This window comes from Arctopsyche grandis, chromosome 9 (genome assembly GCF_051622035.1).
Source record: "Arctopsyche grandis isolate Sample6627 chromosome 9, ASM5162203v2, whole genome shotgun sequence".
Lineage (NCBI taxonomy): Eukaryota > Metazoa > Arthropoda > Insecta > Trichoptera > Hydropsychidae > Arctopsyche > Arctopsyche grandis.
Window position 1 is genome coordinate 22,949,416 of NC_135363.1, and position 13,802 is coordinate 22,963,217.

At 34.0% G+C, this 13,802-nt stretch overlaps 1 protein-coding gene across 4 annotated transcripts in view; it reads left to right on the top strand.

Moving 5' to 3' along the window:
* The first annotated feature begins 154 nt into the window (after positions 1-154).
* Nt5b (5' nucleotidase B) overlaps positions 155-13,802 on the top strand; it is a 41,208-nt gene continuing 27,560 nt past the window's right edge. Inside the window, exons 1-2 of one of the 4 annotated variants that reach the window (XM_077437464.1) lie at positions 155-244; positions 2,492-2,663. In XM_077437464.1, the coding sequence (XP_077293590.1) occupies positions 181-244; positions 2,492-2,663 (236 nt within the window). In that variant the 5' untranslated portion in view covers positions 155-180. Of the gene's footprint in view, positions 245-804; positions 2,664-9,044; positions 9,153-10,889; positions 11,242-13,802 lie in introns of those variants that run through there. The other 3 variants (XM_077437468.1, XM_077437463.1, XM_077437466.1) reach the window with 3 other exon arrangements.

The window sequence follows — 13,802 nt, forward strand, 5'->3', positions numbered from 1 at the left end:
AGCATGTGTCAAAGACTATAGTGCTTCATATAAATAATTCGCTCGACGCTGTGTTTTTACAGCGTTTAAATTAAACTCAGACGTATTGATTGGAAAAATTACAAAAAATATTGTGCAAAAAACGAAGCGATACAAGGCCGTCGAAAAGCGTATTACGATTAGAAATTGGCAAACGTCAGTATGTCGACCGCGTCCCTGTTCCCCCTCTCGCAGCCAGTCGGGCTCGGCCTGTGTGGAGTGAGGGGTGGGTTTGCGTTTCTGCGTTTGCACTTTGCAGCCTCTTTGCACTTTGCAGCCCCATCTCCGCCCCCACGCCTTCCCTCAATTAAACCCCTCCCCTCCCCCCTCCCCCATTCGCCTCCCTCCCCTCCCCTCGACGCAATTGTATTAGATTACAAGTGCAGCCTCTGCTCTGCTGCATTCAGCACTACCCTTCTCTATAACGAGTCTCGATGTTCGGAACGAATGATACATAACCTCAATTCAAAAACAAACACAACATTTTTGCATGCTTCAATTTCTATATACATACTTATATATATATCTTTTGATTTTGTAACTCGCGTGTAAATTCGCGTTGCTGAAATTCAGCAGTGTTGCACGATTGCATGGCTTCGACGCCTACATTCGTTTCGGGTACACGCTGTAGCTGATGCTTCGGTGTCGGTCAAATATTATTTAGTACCGATGCCACACGAGTTACATAATTAATATTTGCTAGAACATTATGTATACGAAATTTTGATACAATATCAAAATTGCACATTTTATAATGTTTTTTTTAACTGTTTATAACGTTAATGTGAGATGGAGAGATAAATCACACTCATTAAAGTGTATATGAATTACATCTTCGATCATTTTTTTTTATGTTTTTACAGCTAGCTTACATATCTTTTCAGTTTTGAAGAGTGGTTTTAAAATCAGTTCCTTTTACAAAAATCTGTTTCATAAATTTTATCATTACTAGGTTTTTTTTTAAATTAAATTGATAAATGCATTTGAATCAGCAGCAGAAAATCAAAATTTTGGAATTCCATGCTAAAAATATGTTCATTTTCCAATGACTATTTTGATACATACATTTTTATATAGAAAAGCTTCAACATATGTATTATTTTTAATAAAAAGCACAACTTTTTCACTGTCTTTTTTTATAAAAGGAACTAAAAAATTTGGTATAAAATCGCATCTTTAAACATAAAACAATAAAATTTGCAAGTTTTAAATTAAAAAAAAATATTTAATACCTTAGATATACAGGTTTTTCATTCCAAATTGACAATTTTCATTCAATTTCAAATTAAACCTTTTTCATTCCAAATTGATCCCTTTTCATTTCAAATTGACCGTTTTTCATTTCAAATTGACCCTTTTTCATTCCAAATTGATCCTTTTTCATTTCAAATTGACCCTTTTTCATTCCAAATTGATCCTTTTTCATTTCAAATTGACCCTTTTTCATTTCAAATTGACCGTTTTTCATTTCAAATTGACCCTTTTTCATTTTAAATTGACCGTGTTTCATTTCAAATTGACTCTTTTTCACTTCAAATTGACCCCTTTTCAAGGTCAATTTGAAATGAAAAAGGGTCAATTCGGAATGAAAAACTTACATATATTATATGATACAGGTTTTTCATTCCAAATTGACCCTTTTTCATTTCAAATTGACCCATTTTCAATGTCAATTTGAAACGAAAAAGGTTGAATTTGAAATTTAAAGGGTCAATTAGAAATGAAAAAGGGTCAATTTGTAATGAAAACCCTATATTAAAACTGCAAAAGAGAAGTACAGGTCTGTTACCGAGAGTTGGCGCGAACAAATGCGCTTGTGTTGTATCAGTGCATTAAATATTAATAAAAAGACGCTCTGTCCCTTTCGCACGCTTCTAAGCGAGTACAAGAACGCGCCAACTGTCAGTAACAGACCTGTATAACCTATTAATTTTTTGTTAAAAACAATTTTAAATCATTTTTAAAACACACACTTAGTTTGCATCGGAGAGTTTGTTCACTTTTGATTTAAATTTATTCACAAATTCAACACTCTTCTTAAGGACGAACAGTTGAAATCATTACTACGACTACCTACTACAAATATCAACTTCATGACATGTCACAAAACAGACTGCAATCACGAATAATACAAGTCACCATATCACACACTCACATTGTGCGATAAGATCAGTTTCGATTTATTTTTTCTCATACCATCGCCAATTCTAAAACAAACACCACAACATACATTGGATTTCACTCTCGAGATTATTCCTAATTTTATTTGTTTTCGGCGAAAATTTATCAGTAGAATGTGTGTGCGCTCGTCCGCTCGTTGTAGACATTTAACGAAGTGTGCGCGGATACAGTTTAGTTTCATTTGAAAAGCATCACGATAATAAAACCACATTAAAAAAAAACTGATCTGATAAGACGTGCGATAACATAATATCTTCAATGGTGTATGTAAGAAGGAAACTGCTCAGTTTAGGCCGAACATTCAATTACGTGTGTGCTGCGTCTTACTCGGGCCTCACCAGAAGGTTGACTGTGAAAATGGTGGACAGTAGTTACATGAGAGATTTTATAAGACAGCCGTCGTTGCCGTACGATGGCGAGTTCCCGGGCATCGGAAGAAAATGGTACCGGAAAGCGGCTCATCGGTGAGTGATTTCAAATTTTCCATCATTCACATCATCAATCTCATTTCACACACTGTACTAAAACGTTCCGACGTGCTACATATCACGGCACACTTGAAATGATAAACACTCCGTTGGGGGTAGCTTGATATGGTATTCACGGTGCATCAGACCTTTAGGGTCACGGCGATAACTCTTGTTGTTTGTTGTGCTTCAAGCGTCATAGAATGTTTTGCTCTGACCCGTCGTCTTATTGCTGATCCATTTATAATTGCAACAGCTGTTTTGAATTTGAATTTTTGAGCATTTTCATCATTATTCATTGTGGAGAACTGATCGGTTTTGTTTATGACTAGCATTGAAGTATAATGTATAGAATAGTCATTCCTAACAAAGTATCGCTTAAAAGCGAGCCATCGAAGAGAGAGACGGAAAGTCAGAAGAGAGACAAAAGAGTGAGGAAAAAAAATTCGTGGAAGTGATCGTCCCTTACAACAACTGGACAAAATAGCTGACATCTCCGGGCACACGGATTTTTTGTGGCAACATTTTTAGGGGCTGAGAGCAATTCTATGCATACTACTTCAATGTAGATAAAGTAATAATTAGTTTTAAAAAATAATACGGTGTACGGCCCTGTTTTTCAATGAGTGAGGCTGGTCCGAACATCTAGCACGTGCACATACAGATGTTCGGACTTTGTCGAACTAATATTACCACACAATTTCACTAGTAGAGCTTATTTCAAAGAGATCCTACTGCTACAGAGCTTAACAAACAACTGAGCAAAACAGCCGAAATCTCCGTCTGCACGGAGTTTTTGTAGCAACATTTTTGGAAGCTGAGAGCGCTTCTACCCATTCTACTTCAATGATGACTAGGCATTTGGTGGATGCTCGAATGTGGGTCAAATATTTAATTTTGTATGTTCGGATAATATAGTATTTAATATAATACTTTAATATAGTAATGCCTATTTGTATTTGCAGTACAGTAAAAGTGGGTTAAATAAGGACTAGAATGAATACTGACTCATAAAAATGTTGACTTTATTGTTCGTTGTTGAGTCATTCATTTATCTGACTCAAAATCTTATGATGTTCAGTGGTTTTTATTATTTTAACTCTCACACTGTTTAGATACTAGTGTTATGCCCGTTGATATTTCAAAAGGTGGTTTTGGAAAGGAATTTTGCTTAATTTTAAAATGATGTTTACATAAATGAAGTAAGAAAATTTATCAATTTCAATTTCTGATATATTTATGTCTAATTTGTTGCAATTTCTGTAAAGCCACAATGGTTCAAAGTTTAATTAAATAAAACATTTCGTATCGCTTCAAATTCTGCTATAACGAATGTCGAAATGATAAAATTTCTAATATAATGAATTATTATCAAAGTTGAGCGCAAAACTTTCAGCTTTTTCCAGTTTCATTTACTAATGTTTAGTACATATAAAATTAAATTAACCAGCAATATAGATCAGTGGTTAGCGTGTAATGTTTTCGATTGCATGATCACCGGTTATATCCAGTGGTGTCATTCTATTGGTTTCCGTGGGTTTCTGGAAACCCGTTGTTTCAAATCAAAAATTTATGTCATTTTTATTGTTAAAAATTATACAAATGTTCAAACAACTTCAAAAATATTGTTTTATTCGTAGTCGAATACATAGCAGGTATAAGGAAGTACCTTCTTTTCCGTTATGCACTAGCAAAATTAACTGTTAGTTAACTGCACTGCTGTACAACGTTGACAATAGATGTCGTGTTAATAAAATGGGTGTATACCTGTATAAATAAATAAATAAGTAATTTAATAAGTCTCTAGAAGCGTCATTTATAACGAAATTCGATTGTATTATTATTTAAAAAACAAAAAAATGTTTGTTTGCAAATGCAAACCTACCGTTTTTAATTTGGAACCCTTAAATTTGGTACAAATATCTCATTACATAAATCGGATGAGTAAGTTTACAATCTAAGTTTTTTCCTTCGAATTTCACCAGCCTGAGTAAGGCCAAGCAATTTGGCTATAAGTTATAAATAATATATTAAACATTACTTTTCATTCGAAAAATTTTAAGAATAATTTGTTGAAACCGTTTCCAATGACGTCAGATAAATTGGCAAACTTTAAAAGGAAACGATCGACCTTGGAGTCACAAATCCAAGGTCTAGCCAGCAACAAAGCTAGGGATACAACCCGTGATCATACAATCGAAAACATTACAAGCTAACCACTGATCTATGTTGCTGGTTAATTTCATTTTATGTACTGAAATTAGCAAAGTAAATTAGAAAGAGCTGAAAGTTTTGCGCAAAACTGTGATAATGATTCATTATATTAGAAATTTCATCACTTCGGCACTTGTTATAGCATAATTAGAAGCAATGTGAAATGTTTTATATATTTAAAGTTTGGACCATTGTTGCTATACAGGAATTGCAAAATTTTCCTACTTCATTTAAACATATTGTATATATACATATGTATATTAATCATTTTAGAATTAAGCAAAATTTTACTGCAAAGATGTCTTAAACACTTGGAATGACAAACCTTTTAGCTGGGATATGTTAAAAATAGCTTTTAATAGCTTCCAATTAGTTTATTCGTACTAAATCAAAGTTTGACACTGGTTTGGTAAAAAATTATGCACATATATATAGAGAAAATGAACTATAAACTTTACTGTAAACATGCATTATCAATGAATGCATAGTTTCTGACAATTATACTTAATTAGCAATTAATAAATGTACAATAATAATTATTAATTATATTTTCAACTATCTTTTATATTTAATCACAATATGATATGCTAGAATATGATAAACTAGCAGACTAGGATACGTACCTTTTATTTATTGTTCACTTCCGAGATAAGAATCTAATTTTATTGCATAAAAATGCATTGTATCTACACACATATATACATATTTCGTTTTTTGTGCATAGAACTTTTCTTTGCAATATTTATTATGAAATTACATTTTTAATCTAAAATAATTGAATCCGCTAATTACATTCTTAACGTATTGACTTAAATATGTTATGGAGTTGATGATGCAATATCTGTATGTGAACAGTATGATGAAACTATATTATGATATTTTAACTACGTCTATAAAATCGAATTTTGATTAGTATATTAATTTGTTCTAATTACTGTCATTGAATAATGTATTATGTACATATAATTTGTAAGATTGCAATTATCGAGACATTTGTGGAACAAGTGCTAAAAACAATTTAATGCCATCATACGATGAACGACCTATTATCAGTTTGCGTGATTCATCTTTATATTGTTCCAATTTTATTCCGTTTGCAATGTTTTTTGAAATGTATCCACTTCCAGATGTTTTAATTTTTGCATCCCATTCCGCGGCCTTCAATTTGGTCTATGAATGACCGTTGTAATGGAATTATTCGCATGAATTTTGTCATTTTGTGTGCATTTTGCTTATTGACAGTGTTCAATGTGATGGTTCATTTATATACTTTTAAGTTGTTATTGTCATTGTGACGTTCCACATCTTGAAATGATTATTTAGGTCGTAAACATGACGTTTTCTATAAATAATCGCCGATGATTTGGTTTTATCTGAACTATGCGATAAACAGATTCTTGATATATGGTTTAATTTTGAGTATATTTTCATTTAGCATGTACATGTGTATATATATATGTATGTATATATGCAATTTCTTGGTTAGATAAAATTATACATATGTATGTATAATTTGTTTTTTTAGTAAATAATTTTTGTAGACAATTTTCTGATGGAAAATTATATACCTTTATATAAAATAATAGTATTTTGTTTCATATTAATTTCAATTTTAGATTGTTGAATCGTTGACTATATCGAAGAAGGGTGGGGGGGGGCATGAGATGATGGTGCATTACTTTTATGGTATTTTTCAAGATTTTATTGACTTAAAAAATAATAAAAAAACATCTCACTTTGGGGGGGGAGGGGGGGGGGGAGCAAAAGTTTATATGTAGTTTAGTAGTTACAAAACCTTTTTTTTTTTTGAGGAAGCTTCTGATCGACTTGTTTAAACCTATTAACGAAAAATCGATTTGATCAAGATTCATAGTATTTTATCAAATGACATGCTTGTTCCTGGCCTGGACAAATCTAAGAATATAAATTTTTTTTTTTTTTAATAATGTGATTTTGAAAATCTGGCAGTCCCATTCTGTGTAGGATGATTTTTTTTTTTTTAAAGAAAATGATTTACAGATTTGTTCTTATTTAAAGACATTGAAACTACTAAATTGTTAACTATAATATAAATGTGATTTGATGAAACAAATGAAATAAATTCAATACTTGTTCTAATTTCGACAAAATACTTAAATTCAACATTTTAATTAGAAAGTATAAGATGAATTTTCGGAGGCCATGCGACCGCCCACTCAATATTTCCTTCACGCACATGTTCCACGCAAACTGTTATACATAAGTATAACAGTTTTTTTGGAAAACAAATTATAATATTATAAATATTTTTATATTTTTATATTATAATATTTTAACAATTGTTTAATGTAATTATAAAACCTTTAAATCAAAAATGCCACTTTGCCTGAAGAAAAAGATCTTCGATCAATGTGTTTTGCCAGTGATGACGTATGGATGTGAAACTTGGACATTGAATGCTAAGTTGCTAACCAAAGTCCAATGCACTCAAAGAAGTATGGAACGTTGTATGTTTGGCATAACGAAGAAAGACAGGAAACGGAATATGTGGGTGAGAAGTATAACAAGGGTTGTGGACATACTGGATAGAGTGAAGAGATTGAAATGGCAATGGGCGGGCCATGTGGCTAAAATAATGGGTGAAAGGTGGTCAAAAGAAGCGCTATAATGGTACCCTAGAGAATGCAAAAGGGTAAAAGGAAGACCGCAAGGAAGATGGGTGGACGAAATTAGTAAAGTGCTCGGGGTTAGTTGGATGATAGTTGCGCAAAACGGAGACGAGTGGATGTGTGTTGGAGAGGCCTTCATCCAGCAGTGAATAGTACCATCAGTGGCGGATTATCGCACAGCGGAGCTGGTACAAATCTGTGGCCTCCAAATCGTTCAAAGAAAAAATATCATATTTCGGAATTTACTACGCATTTCACTACAAAGCATTGGAGTTTAAGTGCAAAGTTTTGCAAAGTACGACTTTTCTAGGTAAATTTGCCTACTCCCAGCAACAAAAGCAGAAATTCCCGCGTGGACACGCTGCAGCTGCAGCAATAACAACATTTTTAAGAATTTTAATATGATGCAAAACAGCAGATCATATTAAAATTTTTAGAAACTATTTCGATAGATATTTCTAAATGTAGGGGACAATCATATGACAACGTAGCAAATATGGCTGGAAAATACAAAGGATACATCATTGTAATACAGCCACCTTTATACCATGTTCTAGTCATACCTTACATTTAATTGGGAACTATGCTACGGAATTGATTTTATTCAAAATGTGTACGTTTTTTTTTTCATCATCGACTCGACGATGGAATATTGTTTTAAGTAATATTTCGAATAACCAACATTTAAAAAGAATAAATAGTACGCGATGGGCATCTAGAGAAGATGCTGGTTTGTTTTATAATCAAACTATCAAAATATTAAACAAGCTCTTATTAATAAAATCAGTACGTACGAATTTGAAAAAACCTATGGGAAAATTGGAGGCAAAAATGTTAGCAGCATTTATATTTCGATGAATAACTACTTTGTGGGGTAAATTATTACCAAAATACCAAAACGCCCATTTGGACCATTTTCGGTAAAATTTTATCGTTTTGAACTCGGTTCTCCTACATTTTTTCAAATATGTGATACACCGAAAATGGTCCAAAGGGTCGTTTTGGTATAAATCACTGTCAAGCAAGGATAAACACTACTATACAATTTCAACGAAACAGCTCAAATGTTTCGTTTCGTACCAGGTATGGGACGATGAACGCCATATTTTTTCTATATGTTTAAAACTATCTAAAAAAACCCACGTCCTACATCCCACGCTGTGTGATTTCGCCCTTATTACACTTTTTATAATGCACAATTAAAAAAAAAAACTAAAAAATGTTCACTTTTTAATTGGTGGGGGGGGGCTTCTAAATAACATTCCGCCTGTGGCCTCCGAAGTGCTTAATCCGCCACTGAAAATACCATACATATGTTGAATTGCCAAATATGATATCTCTCAATAATAATTGTCAAAAATAAATAACGTATCCGTTTTGTACGACTGTAAATTTAACGTTCCGTATGCGATAAAGCAAAGATAAACAAGAGGCGTGATGATACAAACGGCAGATAGAATATGGTATTTATTTGTGCCTGGTTCGCGAACGCACTTCATTCTGTGCGCGAACGCCATTCAAATCGGTCGTACTCGTGATTCAAAATATTGCAAAGCAAAAAAAAATAGCAACAAAGAACATTGTTAAACTCAAGTGCTACCCGGCAATCAGAACATCTCTCAGTGTAATTATTTTTATTCATTCTCATTAAATAGTGGAAAAACTTTCCAATCCGTGCCTCATTATTTATTTATATATTCGATTCGACCGATATGATGCTCTATTTTTTTTTTTCAATGCGAATTCACCTCAAATCGAAATTTTCATACGCTATTTTTATTATATGTATTTATCACATATATGGTAATAATATTTATTATCGTTGTGTGTATACCTATCAATGACTTTCGTTTGTTTTTTTTCCGGATGATTCGCTAATGACGTATTTACACAGTTTAATTGAATCATTATCGTTATACAACTTGTATACAATAAACACGTTTTGTTTGCACTTTGTGCAGTGAACGTGCTCTCCGATGCAAATAGAGACAATGCAGTACGTTGATCCAGTGCGAATGTGTTTTTAATACCCTATTTACCGTGCAATGATATATCAAAATTTGGTTTATTTATATCTCATTCGAACTGTTTGGATACAGAGTACATAATATGTATGCAAATTACAAGTTTAAAATGTGTTAAGATAAATGCTTCTTGGCCTTGAAATGATTAAATGATAGATTCGTAGAAATTTTTATTTATTTGTGTTTGTTGCCTTCTTGATTTTATAAGTTGAAAGTAATTATATGTTTTAAATTTTTTGCTCGTTTTGATGATATATTTAATCGGTGAAACACTACATGCGGTAGTCGTTGGCCGCTTGGATCAAAATAACACCATTATGTTTGGAATAAACATCATTTGAGTACTGGAGTACCATCGAGGGCACAAATTATTGCTGAAAAATTCAATCAAAATCATTTTAAATCCAAAATTACAGATGATAATCGTCATTTATGGCCATTCGCTGTCTGACACGCTTCCAATAGTCTCTGTTTTGAGCAGCCCTCATCCATCTCAACTAGGGATCTCAAATCTGTGTATTCGAATACTTTTTAAACAATTTTTTTTTTACACATTTTATTCTCTTTGATGTACCAGAACAGTATTTTCTTTAAATTTTAATAATATCTTTACTTTTTAATATATTGAATATTTGAATATATTCGAATATTTGGTAACCCTAATCTCAACCCACACATTTTTATTTAATTTCATCCATCCATTTTCTCTATGGCCTTCCTTGCACTCTTTTACATTCTCTTGGGTACCATTTGAGCATTTTTTAATTTTATCCACCCATTTTCTCTGTGGCCTTCCTTGCACTCTTTTACATTCTCTTGGGTACTATTCGAGGATTCTTTAGTCCATCATAGTTTTTCCAATATATCAACTGTTTTTGTTATACTTATCAGTTTATCACCCATGTATTCTGTTTTCTATCCCTCCTTGTTATGCCGAGCATACAGCGTTTCACACTTCTTTCAGTGCATTTGACTTTCAATGCCCAAGTTTTGCTTCCATACGCCATTACTGGTAAAACTCATTCGATCGAAGATCTTTTTCTTGAGGCAAAGTGGTATTTTGGATTTGAAAACGGCTCTCATTCGTCCAAATGTACTCCATGCTAATTTTATACGTCTCTTTACTACCGGACATGTCAATGATTTAACAAATTATTGCTAACTGCTACTATCTTCTTCTTCTACTTAGTATTTTAATTATTCTATGCTTCAAATCTGATAACTTTTAACTAGAGACCTTCGCATTGAAATTAAAATCGAGCACGACTCTTTTATAGCATGACGTTTTAAGAATGCTCCACTGCATTTGAATCAAATGGTTCGTTGTTTAATTGCAGATTTTTCTTAAAAAAAATTAAAAAAAAAACCAAACTTTGATACCCAAGTGCTGAATTCAACCATCTGAGTAGAGTTGATGCCTGAAACTTCACCGATGTCTTTGTTCGTCGGCGTATATCCGGTGACTCCACCGATCACACCCGGAGAGTTGAGGGCCAGGGCCAACTCCTCGTCGAAGAATCGGTCACCCATGACGTTCGCCATCGAAGACGACGTCAGACCCAGGAGAGTGTCTACGGCCAGCTCCAGGCTGAGCCGTAACGATAGGAGCGAGAACGACTTGGATGCTTTCGCCGAGGGGATGTTCGTCAACGAGAACACCTGGCTGGACAAGAGGGAACTGGATCACAGGTATAATAAATTTCGTTTCCATGCGGCTTTCTCCGTTTGGAAGTTGTCGAGTGGATGCTCAGAACGAGGCCACGACGACCTGAAAGTCGTAGGAATTTGATTGCGCTCTGGGCGACTCTTGGGCAACGATCGGTCCCTTCGGATTGGCCTTCGCATTTGAAGAGTACTGCCCATTATTATCGATTTATCACTAAGGCCTTAATGTAATCGCTTTCCCATTCGTGGATGAGAATTACGTGAGAGCTTAATCTACGTGCATCTTATCTGCTATTGGCTCAACAATTTAAATTTTAATACCATAGTGGTTCAAGAAGGCTTTCATTTTTTGAAAGTTCACCAGTCTATTACTTGGTTTTTATTGTTCTATTCTAATAGGTACGAATTAATAAATGTTTAAAATGGTAAAACTTTTTCAAGCACATCATCCCGGGCTCTGATCTGATCTGCCATAATTGAGGAAGAGAGAAGTCTAATACGTTTGTATGGACAAGGCCTAACCCCAGCAAAAACAAATTTACATTAGAAATACCTAAATATTATCTGTATGTGATGCTTGCGTCAATGCAATGATGAATCCAGCAAGCCTATCGACTAGCACTGGTCACTGTCATCACTAGAGGTAGGATAGTCACAGTGCTATCCATTGTTGTAAATCCTTTGTAAAAAAGGTTCGGCAAACCATTTACAACCTTTGAACAATACGCGGCACCTTCTGGGTCCGGTGACTAGTCATCACTCATGGTGACAGTGACCAAGTAGACAAATTCCACTATCCAAAAAGGATTGAATATATTTCAATAGAAATTAACAATTGTGAGCCATTTTTTTGCCGTCGAGCATCTTGTCCGCCGGTCTTAGTTGGTTGCGATGCTTTTGGCACAAAAAACTATTGTCAACCATACTTTTTTGCTCTCTTGATTTGAATACTAATGGAGCAGTCTTTATGTTATTTGTCGAGCCAACCAAGCCAACGCCGAAAAAACCACGTTTAAGGCTTGTCAAACTTTTCCCTGCCAGATTTATGGAACTTATGTATTATACTCGCAGGCACTACACTGGTACATATCGATTTTATGAAGGACTCGTAAATGGCACTCTATGTACAATGGGCGATTCTCAATCCGAATGAAATTTTTTTATGATATACATAAACATATTCTGACTGTTCTGCGAAATCGTTTATACTTCTGACGATTCTTGGAATGAGATAGTACCTATAGGTTTCCGACTTTTTTGTATATAACAGTTGCTTCCAACGTTTTTTGACTCCTGTATATCTTAGCAACCCATTATTACAAATTCTACTCATCATATTAGAAACATTTCTGAGATGTCGTGAAGTGAGCCTATATAGGGAGCCGCCCCATGTAACTTTTGGCAAAATAATATAATATATTTTTATTATTTATGATGTTCAAATTGTCGCATAGTCATAGTGTGAGATTATTTTATGTTTTGACCTACTGACCGATAGGATAGGTATAAGGATATTGAGTGGCATTGATTAATCACTTTCCTTTATGTGGCTTGTATCGTATGGGAATATAAATTCAATGTTATTCTGTGTTATCTCGTTAATGTTGTTGACAATTCGATCTGTTTTCTGTCGCTTCGATTTTATGGTGCTTCTGATAACTTCTCAGCGTGGAAAAGTGTAACGTAATTGGCTTTTTCTTTCACATGGGAACCGTGTCTTAGCATATCGAATGATTTGACGATGTTGTTTTGTTGACTTTTGTTGTTTTCTAAATCAATATAATCTCGTTTGTTTGGAATTTGCCTCGGAGAAAACACATATTTCTGCGTTTGCGCGTATTCAGAGAAAATAGTCGAAATCGTTTCCGATTCTATGCAAATCCGTTTAAGAATCCAACCGTCATATACATATGTATGTATAACGGTGCTTTAAAATTCTTCACGCATTTTTTTTTAAATAAATAATGAATTTATGATTAAAATTGATAATCAGTGTATGGGTCTGTAATTAAGGTAATTTGTATGTTCAAAGATCTTAAACCAAAATTTGGTGTAGATTCATTATATTATACCTATTCAAGTATCAAAGATCTGAAAGCCTCAATCTATTATCTCTAAGAGATCTACTCTTGAACACTGCCTCAAAAAATCTTCAACCGTTCTTCGTTACATCAGCTATCTCTCTTCTTCTTCACGTGTCATGTCCTCCTTGAACGTTGGCAATTAGAACTCCCAATCGTACTTTTTTGGCGGTTGCTCTAAATAGTGCTTATAATAGGGCTGTACCATAGTATAAGATTTTTCAACATTGATGTCTTGATAACTTGATATCTTTGCCTGGATAATCAGGCGCAGGAGATCGTATTTCTAGTCCCACATAATATGTCCAAGATACTGTAACGTAGGTGATTGGTACTAGTTGACCACTGGCTTAGTAGCGCTGATCACCTGATTTCGCGTTCATGTCATAAGTCCTCACCGTATACAACAGCCAATAAGATCTTGAGACCCATCGACCAATGACCTCTCTGTGTTGATCAATAACACTAAACTGCCACTACACGCTGCGTCTTTTACTCCCTCGA